Source organism: Alligator mississippiensis, chromosome 5 (assembly GCF_030867095.1).
Source record: "Alligator mississippiensis isolate rAllMis1 chromosome 5, rAllMis1, whole genome shotgun sequence".
Lineage (NCBI taxonomy): Eukaryota > Metazoa > Chordata > Crocodylia > Alligatoridae > Alligator > Alligator mississippiensis.
The window spans coordinates 138,288,605-138,305,676 of NC_081828.1; the positions used below are offsets into that span (position 1 = coordinate 138,288,605).

The 17,072-nt window shown below is 40.1% G+C and overlaps 1 protein-coding gene across 2 annotated transcripts in view; it reads right to left on the reverse strand.

The window, feature by feature from the left end:
- Nucleotides 1–17,072, reverse strand: part of DNAJC13 (DnaJ heat shock protein family (Hsp40) member C13) — an 82,248-nt gene that overhangs the window by 905 nt on the left and 64,271 nt on the right. For both annotated transcript variants that reach the window (XM_059728783.1, XM_059728782.1), the window contains 14 exons: nt 15,980–16,093; nt 15,201–15,317; nt 13,566–13,743; nt 12,958–13,049; nt 12,005–12,104; nt 11,425–11,499; nt 11,136–11,248; nt 10,203–10,372; nt 9,705–9,747; nt 7,358–7,531; nt 5,418–5,597; nt 4,875–5,015; nt 4,338–4,481; nt 3,488–3,587 (listed from right to left, as the gene is read on the reverse strand). In XM_059728783.1, coding sequence (XP_059584766.1) covers nt 3,488–3,587; nt 4,338–4,481; nt 4,875–5,015; nt 5,418–5,597; nt 7,358–7,531; nt 9,705–9,747; nt 10,203–10,372; nt 11,136–11,248; nt 11,425–11,499; nt 12,005–12,104; nt 12,958–13,049; nt 13,566–13,743; nt 15,201–15,317; nt 15,980–16,093 — 1,741 coding nt within the window. The remainder of the gene's footprint in view (nt 1–3,487; nt 3,588–4,337; nt 4,482–4,874; nt 5,016–5,417; nt 5,598–7,357; nt 7,532–9,704; nt 9,748–10,202; nt 10,373–11,135; nt 11,249–11,424; nt 11,500–12,004; nt 12,105–12,957; nt 13,050–13,565; nt 13,744–15,200; nt 15,318–15,979; nt 16,094–17,072) is intronic.

The window sequence follows — 17,072 nt, forward strand, 5'->3', positions numbered from 1 at the left end:
TTAACTTAATTCTGTTAAACTTGTTGGGGGTGAGGGAGAGAAGGAAAGAGGTTGCGTGCACAGTGAATTTTCCAGGGCTTACCACCACAAGCTAAAAACAAGTCTTCTCTCTGTCTATCCTAGTCTCTGTAAGCACACATTTGTAAGGTTTCCTTAAAAACAGGGTGCTTATAGCTAGCAAGTGCCTAGGTCTCTTAAAAAAGATCAAATGAACCTAAGCATGTAGTAAAGTGAGCAGAGAAATGCATGAAAGCAGCAGCATTATTTATCCAGCATCTACCAACATGGAGGAAAGCCAGAGAACTGCCAAGCAAAAGAGAAACAGATTTCTGTATTGGTGGCTCAACTTGTAAGAAGGTATTTCACAAAAGAAACCCTCCCTCTGGGATTATACTTCAGGACATTCCTGTAGGGAGCTCCTATATTCTAGACAAGGCACCAAATTGTCTCACTACCAGGTGATGTACCCCTACTGACATGCAGCAAGGATCCTAGCAAGTCCTTTCAGTTAAGGTAAAGAATTCTGTATGCTAAAAGTTGCCAAGCCATTGAGCTAGCAAAAAACAGTTTTAAACTAAAAAGATAAAATCAGGAGAAACAAGGGAAAAGTACCTGCTAGCTCTCCTGTTTAGAGCAGTACAGCATAGGACTAATCCATCAGTAATATTTGCAGATTAAGTCACTGCTACAAGCTTTTTCATACATGAAAACTGAGGCTTATAGGTAGAAGCAGCAACTTAAGATTAGAAATGAGTACAATATTCCATTCACCCATGATATTAACAAGGCATCTTGCATGCAAGCCTTTCACTTTTAGTTGAGTTCACAAAATGTAGAAACTGGTCCACTTTCATGGCTATGAAGAGTTCAAGCAGTAAAACAAAAAGTAGAAGCATGAAGTGGACAGCCTAGGTTACCAAGGTGAAGCAAGTGTCAGAAGCTTAAGGATCCATTTTTAAGAGACTGCAGCACTCCGCATTCTCTGTATTTAAGGGCTTTGGTGCCCCCTATCCAAAGAAAGAGCTAATAATTGTCATTTTATAAAATGTCGAAGTTTCCCAGTATCCACCCCCCACTTACTCAAATACTAAAACCTAAAAGCTAGTATGTCAAGACTCTTCCCTTTTCACAGCACTGATAACTGCTATTTAATGTCTCACGAGCAGAAAGTGTCTTTCACACCATTCACTTTTGGTACAACAGCATACCACCTTTCAGGTTTCTAAAGAACCCTGAAAGATACAGCCATAAGAGGGACAGTCATTGTTGGACAGCACATTGCTGTATGAAGAAAGCTAGTTCTGTTCCTGCATACATGCAAAACAGAGGTAGGGGAAGGGAAGACTCAAAGGGCACCATAGCAGAGACTAAACATACTAATTCGATTCACATGTTCTTCCAACCTTTCCCTAGAAAATCTTCTGAATAAAACAAAAAAAACACACCAAAAAACCCCCCAAAAACCAAACACTGTTCAGGAGCCATCTGGCAACTAGTTTATTTAACCAGAGGTTCTCTAGCAGAAGAGTTACAAAAAGGAAGATTTAAGTACCAATAGCAGCAGCTTATAGTAAGTACTTGGAATACAGGAGACTACACGCTTGTTTAGATTATATAGCCTGCATCTAGAAACAGTTAGATTTGTTACTGAAAATGTCCTGAATGCAACATGCTTTTTGCAAAGTAGTATCTACCTGCTTTAGAGAGCTACACAGAAGTTAGCAAGCTGCCTGGTAGAGCAGATCTAAAGCCCACTTCTGAGGTGAAGGGGACTGCTACCAGTTAGAAGGGAAGGAGAGGACACACCTGAAGGAAAAGAAATAAGAAGCAAGGGAAGTGCAGACAGCAAAGCAGTTTGAAGCAATGATAAAAAAGGCAGAACATTGTCAATGTTGGACTGAAAAAGTTGTAGTTCACATTTCTACAGTGCCTTGAATTCTAGGATCTGAAAGCGCTTAATACACAAAAGGAATTTAGCCTGGTCCCGTCATGAAGGAAAATTTAATCTCATTTCTCATCCCTTAAAGAAAAAAAGAGGAGAACTGCTTACAAAGTATTTTGGCATAAGGAGTTGTAGGACTGTTTAGCTTTTATACAAATGTTTGGTTGATAGACTTGATACCTCTATTATTCCATATCCTGACATGGAACGATGTTAACCATGAGGTTTGATAGCCATGAAAGCTTGTCAACTAAGACTTAAAACAGTGTGGCTCTTGGAAACAGCTAGATTTGTAATTACTCAGTACTGGGCACTTTTCAAGTAGTGAAATAAAGCTCCAAATTGGTTTATTTAGTTATGCTTATATAGCCCCAAACATTAAGAACCTTTAAGGATAGTCAAACTGATAAAAACTCAGTTAACCAAGAGGGTTTTGAGATCCAGGCAGAAATCTGTGTAGAAGTTTCATATGGAAGTTTCCCTTTCCCTATTGACTGGGTTATTTATACAGTATTAACCTCATAACTCTGGATATCAAAAATCCAGAATTACTGAAAATCCAGCACTTTAAAAGCTACACACTCCATCAAGTAGCAGCAGCAACCAGTCCTGGAGGGGGAAGCTTGCATGTGGCAGCTGCCGCTGCCCTTCTGCACCACTGCTCCATGAACGGTCACTGCTCTGGGACTGGCCCAGATAAGCTCAGTTAGATTCCTCTGGAGTATTTTGCCTCTCCTTTTGATTAGGCACAAGTCACGATTCTCAAAAATCATTTAAAAAAGTTTAAGCTCTTCCAGCCATGGTTACTTGCCCGAGAGCAGTGAGGCAGCATGCTTGTATTATTACAGCTATGATGTTTTAGTAAAACCCAAAATCAAATAAGCAACAAAAGTTTTTATGCCTCTCTGGCATAAAGCTAAGCATGCTGCTTTTCAGGAGCAAGTGTAATTTGGAGAAGAGCTTGTAGTAGAAATGAAGCAATACCTAGTTTGATGTCAGACAGCTTTCAAGAGAGTGACCAAGCAGACTTTGGGTTCTACTATGGCATATCACCATGACTACTTGCTACTGGGAGGGGGGGATTCTGAACCAAACAACAACAACTCCTCAAGCCCATTAAGATTAGTAACCAAGATCTTTTAAAAGAAGTTCAGATGTGCCAACCAAAGCCTTGCAGCTATAAAAGATGCATGTCAGCTAAAGATTGAAATCAAACTTGTTGAGAACACAGCCCATTTACAAAGGCAATGCAGAATTGCAGAATAAAGTACCTAGTGAAACCATGCAATGCTATACATGGCAACTGCAAATTTAAAGTCCAAGAACACTCTAGTACTACAAAAGTTATGGTAATGCATTTTACAAAACCATAAAGACCAGCTTTACATAATGTTAAGGTAGCACAATGAGACAGTCACATGACAGCACAAAACCCTTCACGATAAAACAAGTTCCACCTGCTCAACTTAAGAGGAAAAAAAAGTTCAAAAGTGTTAATACTATTCAGACATTTGAAAGTTCAGAAGTGATCCAAGTGTTACTGACCTGCAAGGTATCCTGCAGTTTGGGTCTCAGAAATGAACAAGTCATGTTTCTGATCTTTGAAGGCACTCCACACAGAAGAACGAGACAGGATTTCATTTACCTACAACAGTTAAATGCTTAAAAATTGGAAGATTTTTAATTCTTTTAAAATGGAACTGAAGTTGGTGATCTGTGTGCTTAACCCCCAGAAAAGATGCATAGAACCCCAAACTGACTTACCTAAGAGAAAGGAGCCCCTCACTTCACTAGGGTGGAGGGTAGATATACATATGAGCTTTCAAAAAGGATGAGGGCTTATTAGCTTGCATTTCTCCATTGTGCTGCTTCCCCTGTAACAGTCAAGCAACTAGGAGACAATGCTACTAGCTATGTGCCTCCCACCTCAGATTTAGCCTGAGATGCCAATCCAGATGGTCTAAGAGGCATCCCAGCTTCAACTCTAGAGCAATTTTTAATACAGCCTTGAACATGGACAAGAGAAAAGAACCAAGAACGACAGGGATATTAAAGATTATACTGTGTGCAAGCCACAAACATTGCCACTGGTTAAAGGAACGTGCATTTCTTGGGTGATATTTAAATGTCTTATAAAGTCAGTGCTTCTGGATAGAAGAGCTTAAGAAAGATCTTAAGATTTTTTTAGGCTGCAACTCCAATAGTTCCTGTCCTCAGAGAAAACTTGTGAATCATGTCTACCAACTTTAGTCTATGCATAGCTGCCTATGATGGAAAGGCTTGAGGGGGTGAAATTCTAATGTCAAAGGCTCGACTTTGAGATAAATCTTGCCACTTAACATATTACACAGAAAAACCTCAGCTCAAGTGCTGCAGGCCAGTCAAGATCACTCACCTGTTCTCCATACTGTAGGCTGCGAGTCATAGACTTCAGGGTTTTAACAATCTGAGCCTTTGTGGCCGATGGGCTTTCCAGATTTTCAAGGCCAATGCCTTCAAGCAGTTTCAGTAGATATGGGACCAAATCTGCTTTCAGAGCCTACAATGCAGAATCATTTAGGGATATTTAAAATTCAACTGACTGATAACATCTGAATGTTCATTTCCTTCTTGTGCCATCTCAGAGATTAGCAGTGTGCATAGCCTAGGCTTTTCCCCTCCTAGGTTGTTGCCTGGGAAGTTCCCAATACAAACTGCAATTTATCTTATTCATGGTGTAAAACCAAGTTAGCAAGAAGACTGTTAGTCCAGCACTAGACTGACATGGAAAAACTGATCTCCAACCCTTTGACTAAAATCACACCATGCAGAAGTGGGATATCAGATACTGCAAGCCAAGAAGGCTGGCTTCTAACACTCAAAGTAAGTGCAATGGAAACCTCTTGAAGTGACTGTTGGATAAAGTGGGTGTAGAGGTGGCACAACAGCTTACCTGGGCTACTAAGTCATTTTGCTCCTTTTGAAACATTCGATTAAGTGCTTCACAGGCTAGACCAATTGTATCCGATCGTTTTTTCATTCCATTTATTAGAGGACTGATGGTCTCAAGTGATGCCATTGCTCGAACACAGAGCTACATAAAAAAAGAAATCAGAATATGTATCTAGAGTATCATGCAATAATTTTTATAGTGCTAACTTGTAGCATAAAACTCTGCAGATCCACCTTTTCAATACTTCTTCCCTGTTTTAGAAGGAGCCATGACAGCAGGCAGCACCAGTTGCTGCTTTTTTTTTTTTTTTTTTTTTAAACACATCATGCTTCTCATGATCAGGATGAAATAAGCTATTTGCTATCCAAGTCAGTAGATTAAGAGAGAAAGTAAGTGTCTATGGCTAGAAGCTACAGTGAAGGAATGCAGCGTCCTGCAGGAGAAATGTTATGAACCCCAGAAGATTTTTACTCCAAGTCAATAGATTGGCATAAGATTACACCCCTCCTCATACCTTTCAAATAAAAACTTCAAATTCAGTACCTCATTATCTGACAGTATGTGTATGACGCGAATGGCACTTTTTGGAATGGCATTGTTCTTGTGATTCAGGGCCTGGATAATCTTGGGAAGGTGACCAAGTGGTGGAAGTTGATCTGCTAGCTGAGGCTGAGCACTGAAGAGGCACACAGTTGCTGTTGTTATTGTTTCTAAGGTTTCCCCCTGTAAAACATGCTGGTCTTGATAAAACAATTTAAGGCATTTCAGATCAGAAACAGACAGCATCACCGCATACAAAGTTTTTTTTAAATTTTAACTTAAATCTTCAATTCAGAAACAGTTTCTTGGACAATATTCTGGACTGCTTACAGATGTTTAAAAACAAAAAAAAAAATAGCACTTTAAAAGCTCGGCAGGCTCCCATGCTGAGCCTAGTGCATGCCCAAAAGTCGTACTGCATTGATTGGACCCAGCTCACCCAACATCTATATAGATTGGGCACTTCAATAGGGCTTTTTTGGCACTTGTATAATAGCCAGTTGAATCAGCTTTAGATAAAGAGTGCCAAAGCACCCCACTCAATCACCTGATCTATAGACACTGCGGAACCAGGTTGAACTAACATGCTGTAAAACAGGGTTGGGCAATTATTTTGGGCAGAGGGCCACTTACTGAGTTTTGGCAAGTCATTGAGGGCTGCATGACAGACAGCACAGGGCAGATAAATATTCATTTTCTAAATTTTTTAGAAGCCCCACAGGCCAGATAGAACAGTCTGGTGGGTCACATCTGGCCCCTGGGCCACATTTTGCCCACCCCTGCTGTAAAGGAACTAACAGTCCAGTAAGCGTGTTTTGGTAAGCAGCGCTAATGTCCAAAATTGAATTAAAGCCAATATTGCTCCAAGAAACAAATGAATTTATTTACTTGCAAGTGTGTGTGTGCACATGCACATGCTCACTAAAAAGAGCCACCCCCACAGAAAACCCAAACTAGATAAAAAGTAGAAGCAACTAAGTGAACATGACTGACTAGACAAGGGATCAAAGTCAAATTAGAAATTTAAGCATAGATTAATTGGGGAGGGGGGGAACATAACACAACCCAAACCAAACCCAAATGAACTTAGTGCCTTAGTGGCTGTTTTCCTGTGCAGTCTGTACCCACAATAAGCTTGAACAGCAAGTATTACTAGTTTAGGTCCACCTAGTCACAAATCAGACTGATGGGCAACTTCTTACCTTTGACTCCAATTTGTTTAGGCACACCTGAGGTAGCACTGGAAGTAAGTGGTTCAATTACTGCTAAAGGAGAGCCATTACGCCACAAATCTTGGCATAGGCTAACTACCCAAGTACTTACCTGAAGTCCCAGATGAGAACCTGCAGATGGGTTTTGCAGTCTGCTGCATTAAGTGTAGGAACATGGCCACATGGTCAAACTAGCTAGTTTGACCAATACTAGTTATGTGCATGAGCTGCAGTCATACCTATGTTCAGATTTGTCATTCATTTACTGATGCAGTTTCCAGCCTCCTTGTAATATTCCCTGAACACCACTGAAGCGAGTTGGCTTATTCACCATTTAGTTTCAACTGAAACTAATGATTTTGCTCACCCCATGAGGGTGAGCAAAATTAACTAATTATAATTTTGGATACAGTGGATTAATCAGATTACTCCAAGTCAGTTCTGGAGTGGCTATGGAACTGTACATGGTGCATGGAACCCATGGCACAGAACAAAGACCCATTTCTCAGAAGCTTCAAACATTTTTCCTGAAAATAAAAAAAGGTTTCCCTCTTAGTTGCGCAAGACACTTCTCTCCAAGCAAGCCAGTGTTACACACTTGAGGAAACTGTTTGGATTCGCAAAGATCTGTCCACTTCTGCATTAGAGGTTTTTAATGGAAGAACAGCTCAGGAAGACAACAAAAGTAGAATCAGTTAAATCTTAAATGGAAAAGCTAAAAAGTCTTCTTACATGGGGGTTGTTTTTCTCCAGTAGTTCAGTGAATTTTTCAAGCAGTGCAATAAGAAATTCTCTAGGTTTCCTTAGAACCCAGGCTGGCTGGGCAATGAAGATTCTTAAGAAGACTCCCCCTACTGAAAGTTCACCCTCTGCTTCACCATACACCACAGCAAAGTCCTCAGGCAACTGCGAAGTGGACAGGAACAGGGAGTTATATCACAGCACACAGAGTCAGGCCTCTTAAGAGGAAGCAAAGAATAAAACTTGCAATCCACTTACTCATTTACTACCACAATTATGTTAAATAAGCATTATACACATCAGAATAGAGCCAAGCACAATTAATCCCCATTTCTCTTTGATCTTATGTATGACAAGAGTTTGAATGAAACTTTGAATTAAAGTGAGTTTTTCCTCCAGGCTCAGCAGTTTGCATTCTCTCCCACTACACTAACTATGAACACAAATCACAGCATTAATGCAAAAAAATTATTTGCTGTACTGTTTAACGAATCTACTTCTACATTTTGTTGCATTTGAAGACTCAATAAGCCATCTTTTTTAAATGGTTTCAATTACTTGACACTGCACCAAGTGTTAGTAAGTGCTCAACTCCACATTGGAACCAAATTCCACCTGTTCAGGTGTTTGAAGATGAGCATGAAACCAATGCAGAGGTGTAGTTAAATTTTCCTACCAATTACCTTTTACTCTTTCATTGTCTTAAGACAAGTTAGAATGGATGAACTTGAACTGTAGGCTCCAACAACTGCATTATTTACTCAAATTCAAGATGAGATCCCCCCCCTCATCAACATGGAGGGGGAAATACAACCCTTCATTTTACATATGTAGACAAGGAAACTTCATTTAATACACTGAGTACCATTAAACTGCTGTCAAAAGCAGCATGTGCTCAGTAATGAAAACTAACTAGGAAGTTGATTAAAAAGCAGCCAACACTGAGCATGACTAAAAACAAAACAAAAGAACCGAACAAAACCATGGACCATACATGTTTGAGCAAACATACTAATGGGAACCGTGGGGGGGGAGGGGGGGCACGCAGCACAGGGGGTGTAAAGAAAAAAGTGGGCAGTTGCTTCCCCAGGAGGGAACTGGCATAAAAGGCCTGGAGGTACTGCAATACCAGACCAGTTAGCACCGGGAGAGCCACAGCCAGTCCTGATACCCTCCCTTTGGTATCAAAAATGGTTGATCTCAGCCAAAAGACAGAGATGCTGATAGGAACCTACAAGGATAGATTAGTGCACCCCAATTAGGCTGCCTGCACCACACCTGCATATAAAATTTCTGGAGGATCCCAGGACTTGTGACAAGAACACCCAGTTTCAGTTTGGGGGCAGGGAGTGGAAGGAGGCAGGTATATCTGGAGCACACATACACAGCAGTGCTAAGATGTGGAGTCACCATGGCTTGAAAAAAAAAAAACAAAACTGTTGACTATCATATAGTTAATTGGGCTGAATCCCAGTAAAGTTATGAACCATCATCATCATCATCAGCATAGTTTGTACTACGCATAAGTAGGTACAAAAGTATTGCTAAAAAGCATGTTTATGGAGTAACTGCTAAAACATGCAGCAGTTTCATAAAGTTAAAATGCATTAATTCTGGATGAATTGAGTCTATGGGTACTTGCAGCATTTTGCCCATGTGCAAATTACTAGATGCATGTTTATTTGAAAGGTTAAATGTTTCTAAAAAGTTTGCCCCTCACTTATGTGCTCAGTGAGTGCAGCATCTGACAGTAAGGGGGGGGGGATGGGCTATTTACCACATCAGGGGGAAAATTTTTTACTTGGAAGTGGGAGGTACTGGGAAGGGGACAAAATTCAAGGCAGTACTGCCAATAATTAGATTCTATACCTGGAAAATTATGACCAATTTATAAGTTTTCCATATGTAGAATCTAACTATGGGGGGGGTCATCTTATATTTGAGTAAATATGGTAGATCTGGAGTAGAAAGTCTCATGTCCTACTGACTTGCACAACACTTTATAAAATTCAGTGTTGAGACTGAATACACAACCAACTCACTTAAGTGATCTTCACCTCAAAGTTAACAGTATCCCAACAACTTTAGGAAACAAGAACAAAATTGCATCTTGGTTCTGAACGTTGTGAACTCTTCAAAAAAACCTGAACTCAGTATTAATTTCTCTTCTAATTTCGTTTCAGAACTCCTGAACCAAGTATACATTTGTAGCCCGTCTCCACATGTGAAGTGCTTGTGGGGGGAGTATGGGGGCAAGGGTGTATGTGTTAAGTTTCACATTTCTACTTTTTCCTGTCTTTATACTTTGAAGTCCTAGGACATGTACTTTTGCTTTTACCTTCCAGTTTGTGTCAGGGTTGTCCCTCTGGAGTTTAAAGTGCCTTTAAAAAGAGAAAGAATAAACTTTAGAAAAAAAAAACACTACTAAAATGCGATTAGTTCAGGTAGTATTGCAGAAAAGTAAATTTTGGCTCACCATTCAACACTAAACCCTATGCTTCCTAATTCTCTCCTTGCCATGCATCATTGTGCTAAAACTGTCAGAGGTTTGAGAACAGCTTTACTTAGTGGCTTTAAGGAGCAAGCAGACTTGAGTACCCCTTTCATCCCCATCTAGGCTACAGATGGCCATCTAGAAGTTACATGATCTACCTCACTTTGTGGCCTGAATAAAAGAAGGATTGTTTAAGTCTGGTGGAGTTTTTTCACCCTGTTTTATACCACCCCATCCCCTTAAAAAAACCAAGACAGATTGCTAGGATTTTTGTAGGGGCTAAAACTAAACAAGCTCTTCTCTCAGGAAATATGCATGTCATTACACAAAAAGTCTACATACTGTAGCATCATTTCCCGAACTGTTGTTGATACTCTCTCCCTGGAGTTGTCATTCCAAATTAACTCAGGATTTTCATGTGTTCCTTCAAAAATGTGAACAGCAGCTTCAGGGTTGTCTCTCATGGCATCCATGAAGACCCCAGGTAGAAATTTTGTTAATGTAATTCTAACCTACAAAAAAAAAAAAAAAAATCCCAGAAGCAGTTGAACTTTTTTTCCAGAATTTGATGGTTAAAGCTGCTTTATCATTAAAGCAGTCAGCAAGATCCAGTGTACAATCCATAATTAGTCTAAATACAGATAACTGACAACAAAAAGCTGAAATGATGCATCAAGGCGACGACTGCTGCCACTTCTAAAAAAGAGTTGAAAGAAAATTCCAGACATAAGCTTAATATCAAGTTGTTTAGTTTAAAAAGTTTGTAAAGCTATAGAAGAAAAGATCTTTTACGAGTGGCTTTCACTGTTAGGACCACCTGACTGACCAGCTATTTAAGTCTCCCTTTAATCTCCTCTTAGAGGTTTGCTTTGGTCCACGCTGCAAACCATTTACTAGGGATAAAAGCATTGTGCACTAAGTCTGTATCCAGCTCAATTTGTGTACATAAGAATAATCAGTAATATGAGTTAGTCAGGACTTTAGATGAACTTCCTTTGAAAGACACAGAACATATTTTACCTTATTATACCAATTATTGCAATGGAGGTTTGAGAAATTCAGCAGATGTAGACACAAGCTAGTGAGAGGGGAGGACATTAAGCATATTGTAAGCCCCCCAAGGTGGGGAGAGCTCCTGGGCAGATAAATTTATAATTATTCATTCTAAAATTGAAGCCACTGAATTGCTTTACCTTTCTTTGAATAAGACATTGGGAGGACAGAGTCCTTCCTAAAAAGGCTCCAGTGTAGGCATGTTAATGTGCTCTTGCTTACCTTTGGACCTACTAGCTTATCTGCAGTCATTTTGGCAAAAAGCTCTGCTGTCTGGGCTCGGACTTGGGGATGAGTTGAGTTGCAGAACATATCTAATAAGTAGATTAAAGCACCTGTGGGGTAAAAGTGGGGCAAGACAGATTTTACTCATCACAATAGCAAGAAACCAGACTCTACATCGTGCTAAATAGCAGAATACAAACTAATGAATGACTATCACAGCTCTGCAATGGACTTTTGATCTTAAAAGTCTATTTTGAAATAATTTCAACAGGAAAGATTACTGTACCTTTTGCCATTGCTTCTTTAATTATTTTTGTACTAGACGTCAAGGCATACAGTGTTTCAAGCACAAGCTGCCGACCTGTCAAGATTAACAAGCATTAGAAATCACTCTTACTGTTGTGTTTAGTTGGATACTTCTTAGAAATTGTTTAGTCTGATGTTGACAAGCTTACTAGAAGGGTTAACAAAAACTACCTAGGCCAAGAATCTCTGTTTTGCCCATTTAGAAACTGTTGCAAGCTTTACAAATTCAGGTAGAGAACATGCAGCCAATACCAGGATATGGCACACCACCTTGTTTAAGAAGTATTCCTGTTTTAGAATGGATGTCAGGAGGTTTTTACAATTTATTATTTGCCAGGAAAACAGCAAAGTCTAGGTGACCTTGAACATTTGTTACTAAAAACTTGTGATTCAGGTAAAAACTATTTGCAAGTCATAGTTATACACTGTTACTTTTACCCTCTCACCTATGCAATTTTAATCCAAATCAGGTTAAGAGAGCAAATAGTCATATTCCAGTCAATTTTCACGAGTTAGTCAAACTTTGTTTTTCAGAGCTCAGAAGACTATGCAGTACATACTTGAAGGCAGTGAATGCAGGAGGGCCAGTAAGTTGGAAAGAACCATTGCCTCAGCAATGTTGTTGACACATTCATGGTTACTAGTCACTATGTTCACTACCTGCAAAAAAAAAAAAAACCCCACAGGAATCATTAGAAAAGGAAAAGGAACTCTCCCAGCTTAACTGCAGAATTAAGCCGCTTGATGTTTGTAAGAACAAACGCAATATTTGCATTAAGTACATTTTCTTGAGACTACATGGCTTAGTCTCCAGATTTGGTCTGGACATATGGACTTATTCTTGCTTCTGCCCCCCAAACCACTGTGTGTATTTTATATATAGGACAGGGTAACTACATTTCTATGCCCATCTCTTATCCATCTTCCTCTTTCCCCCTCCCCACTCCAGTGCAGTGACCATCGCTGTGTCCAGATAGAGCATTCATCACCACCATGGGACAAGTATTGTTAGTACCTGGAAACTAACAGAAACCCTCACATTTGCACTCCAATATTTTGAAACCCAGTACTGCACCTAGTTTATAGTGCAGAATGGTGTTGACTCGGCATTACGTTACCTTGAGGTTAAGGTAACTATGAAACATTTTAGTAATTCGAGAAAGCTAGGAACCATTGAAAAAAGGTAATACAAGTTCCATTTTTTGTTTACCAAATGAAGTTGAACCTGTTAAAAGCTGAAAAATTGAGAGTTTTTTTTCCCTTTTTAGAACAGTAAGACCCTACATTCAGGCACTGCTATATAAAGAATATTAAACCTCAATTACTGGTCAATTTCTAAAAGAAACACCAAATCACTGCCCGATTTTGGATGGAAAAATTCCTAATAAAGCATGGCTATAACCAACTAACCTACCTACATCTACTTGGCTCATCATACTGACTACATTCAGCATTACTACTATGTACTATGGTTTGGAAAAAGGAATGTTGTCCAAGCAATTTTCTTACTTACCTCCAGAGCCAACTGCTGTACCTGACCTGCTCCATGGACACGCAGAAGGGAAAATATTAACTTAAAGTGACCTATGCATTCACATTCAGAACCTACAGAAGAAGAGAGACATGTTGTTTGCCCATTTGAAATAAGAACTAAAATAGCAGTCAAATCATTCATTAAACCCAAAAAGGCTTTGACTAAGCTTTGGGACATGGAGTCTTGTCTCTAGTAACTAACAGAGGACATTCTGGTTCACCACTTAACTGGTTCATGAGGCTTCCATAGCAAAAATAAGTCAAGCTAACACGCAGTATTTGTCCCCTTGCTTTAAAATACGTATAGGTTTAACTTTGGTTTCCAAATGCATACAGCTGCTAAAGTAACAAGGGAAAGACCACAGAATTCATACTCTCAAGATAGCAGGAAGCAGCAAGCACATGCCAGACTTGATAGTTTGTGCACTTTCCTGATAATATACATATGCATCTGCATGACTAACTTAAATTCCCAGGCACTTATAGCTGCTTAATTTGTACTTTAATGGTGTCTTAAGGAACTCTTTCAAGTCAATTATTGAATTTTCACAAGAAGCTTCTTAATGAACTTGCCAAGTCGAAGCCTACCTGGGTTGTGTTTTATGACATTTCTCAGAGCCTCCAAAGCCATTTCAACCCTCCGTAACCGGTCTCCATGTTGGTCAGACTCTACTTTTCCAGTCTGTGTTATCGCCATTAACGTGTGAAGGTACTGTGCCTGTGAGCCTATGTAATCCAAAAGGCTTGCAGCAAATGCCTTTGGAAGCTTTGAAATGAGACAGTAGTTAGTTAAAAATCAGTTAAGACTCTTCAGCCAAAAGGCTTTATGTTTTAAACAGTGAGGTACAATAAGCTCATACTGAAAGAATGAGTAGTAAAAGCAACATATTCCTACAGCCTAGGGAATGACCTGCTGGGTGGCACAGAGGTGGAAAGGGATCTTGGAGTCCTAGTGGACTCCAAGATGAACATGAGTCAGCAGTGTGACGAAGCCATCAGAAAAGCCAGTGGCACTTTATCGTGCATCAGCAGATGCATGACAAATAGGTCCAGGGAGGTGATACTTCCCCTCTATCGGGCGCTGGTCAGACCGCAGTTGGAGTACTGCGTGCAATTCTGGGCACCACACTTCAAGAAGGATGCGGATAACCTGGAGAGGGTCCAGAGAAGGGCAACTCGTATGGTTAAGGGCCTGCAGACCAAGCCCTACGAGGAGAGACTAGAGAAACTGGACCTTTTCAGCCTCCGCAAGAGAAGGTTGAGAGGTGACCTTGTGGCTGCCTTTAAGTTCATCACGGGCACAGAAGGGAGTTGGTGAGTATTTATTCACCAAGGCGCCCCCGGGGGTTACAAGAAACAATGGCCACAAGCTAGCAAAGAACAGATTTAGATTGGACATTAGGAAGAACTTCTTCACAGTTCGAGTGGCCAAGGTCTGGAACGGGGTCCCAAGGGAGGTGGTGCTCTCCCCTACCCTGGGGGTCTTCAAGAGGAGGTTAGATGAGTATCTAGCTGGGGTCATCTAGACCCAGCACTCTTTCCTGCTTATGCAGGGGGTCGGACTCGATGATCTATTGAGGTCCCTTCCGACCCTAACATCTATGAATCTATGAACTTCCAAAATTCAGGACATCAGCAATTAATTTATTTTCAACCTTTCTATGCAAGCACCCCCCCTTCTCCCATTTTAGGAAAGTGGTAAACACCAGGTGTCCTTTTGGCAGGTAGAAAGTTTAGGCATTAGAAAGTTGTCATATACTCATAGCAGTCTTCAATTCCTGGTGTAAATTTAGAGCTCACCGTCTTCTGTGCATCTCATTTAATTTGTTTAAATGCAAGTTAAGCATTGAGCAGGGTAAGCAAAAACCACCACCTTGGGCATTTTAAACTTTTTCTACCCCTACAAAAAGCATAGGCTACAAAAAAAAAAATTGTGGCAGCAAGAAATTTAAAGCAGCTAATACCAGCATCGGCCTGCTAGTATGCAGAGTTTTGATAAAAATCTATTTTGCCAGTGTGACAAGTTTTATTGTGATGTTAAGTTACAGGAGATGTAGACGTCCAGAGCTTATGCTTTATTAGGAAGTGTATTTATGTACAAAAGTGTCCTGTGATGCAAGCTTTGGTACCCTTTACTGTTTTATTTGGTAGGGAAAACAAACAAAACACGCCTTAAGTATCAACTTGTTTCTTTTGCCAGTTGGGAAACCAGTAGAGTCTCACCTCCAGCTGGAAGGTAGGGACTTCATTGTAAACTCTAACAAAAATCTCCCCCACAATAAGTTCTTTTGCATGGTCACTGAAGACAAATTCAGATCCATAGCTTTTGTCACAGTCTCCCTTAAAAAAAAAAAAAAAGGGGGGGGGGGAAAAGAAAGATGGTTACTCATGAAAAATTACTAGATTACATTAGATGTTGAAGAGCAGCTAGTACAAATAAACAGCAACTCCACCGTTTCCCTAGGAAACTCAGGGGGGGAAAAAAAAAAATATCAACACTAAACGTTATGCAGAAGAGTCAAATTAAAAATAAAAGCTGAAGGATAAAAACATCAAGTTAGCTGATGAAGGATTCCTACTTGGTGAGACGCTTGCAATTGTATTAGCAATTTTTGTACTAAATTTTTAAAATGCCACTTAGCCTCAGATATAGAGGGCAGGGCAGAAGGACAACTGGTTCAAGGGCATGAACTTTTAGCCAACCTACTACATCAGGTATTAGGAGAGGAGTAGGCAACAGTAGGAGAGGAGGAAAGACTAAAACTTGGTTGTTGCCCACAAGATATGCCTCTCTGAATCAGCTGGCTAAAAAGGGTGCCATCCTGCCTTACCCCCTCATGGCTGTCTGTAGATCAAACAGCGCTAGCCACCTCACCACTTCCAGAGTGATTATCAATGGATACTTGGATTGACTGACACTCTACATGATAGGATGGAAGTAGAATATCATTATAGAAGTTCTCGCTATATATCCCAAAAAATGATTTTTAGGAGTTCCTCACTCTTTTAACCATGCTTTCTTGTTGCGATTCCAAGAATTCAAGTAGTTCAGCTCTTGTCCCATTGTTCCAGATCAAGTAGGGATTCTCTGTGTTGCTGTTGAGCATCTTCAGAATCTAGGAGGTGGCATGAAGAGTTTAAAAAAAAAAAAAAATCAATTTCATATCAAAAAGTAAATTTCAAAGACTTAATTTGCCAAGGAAAGCTCATTTTTCTTTTCTGTGTATAAGGCTTTCATAAAACTATTATGAATTCAAAAACAGCCACAGGTTCAAGGCCAAGGTTCTCAGACACCAGAAGTCTGATGTACACACACATACATATTTTGCACTAATAGTTGCAGGAGTTCTCCACCTGGGCTTCCCAGAAGCACACACAGCAAGCCCTCCAAGTCCATACAACCTTCACTACTACCAGCAAGCTAATAGTAAGCCAATGCTTCCCATCTTTGAGGCAGATCTCCTGCCCCCTCCTCCCTTCGCTGTGTTCTGAACCCCTCTTCACATTTCAGGAATACACCCTACTTAGCTTATTTGTCCTTACTCCTCAACCTTCTTTATTCTAGATAAAAAAGCCTACTTAAAAAAAAAAAAGTTATAACATTCCTAGCAAAGCTTCGAGTACAAGGTGTAGTACTGCTCTTTGGGCCGCCACCCTTTTATACTCTGGCACAATGGGTAAGAATGAAGACCATACAAAAGATGGTGTCTAGGAGAGAATCTCCCCCATCCATTATTTCATTTGTGGGACACAACATCTGCTCTTTACTGCAAAGAGCTACCTAGCTCTTTATTGTTAAGCACTATCTGAGTAGGCTTGGAATGGCTTTGACCTATATACCACTCATTCCATTTTTACCCCATTGGTTCTTCACCCCTTTTGTAAGAAACATTTTTTCAGAGCCCTATGAAAGAAGTCTTAAAACAAGAACATCTTTGCTCCAATTCTACATTCGTTCTTGGATCAACCGAGTTCAATATACACCATCACCTTATTTGCCCCATGATTTACTCTAATCATTAGCCTCCACCACTGCCCTTTTCTCCATCATTAAAAAAAGGAGTAACACCAGTCTTTAAAATGCCACCACCACCC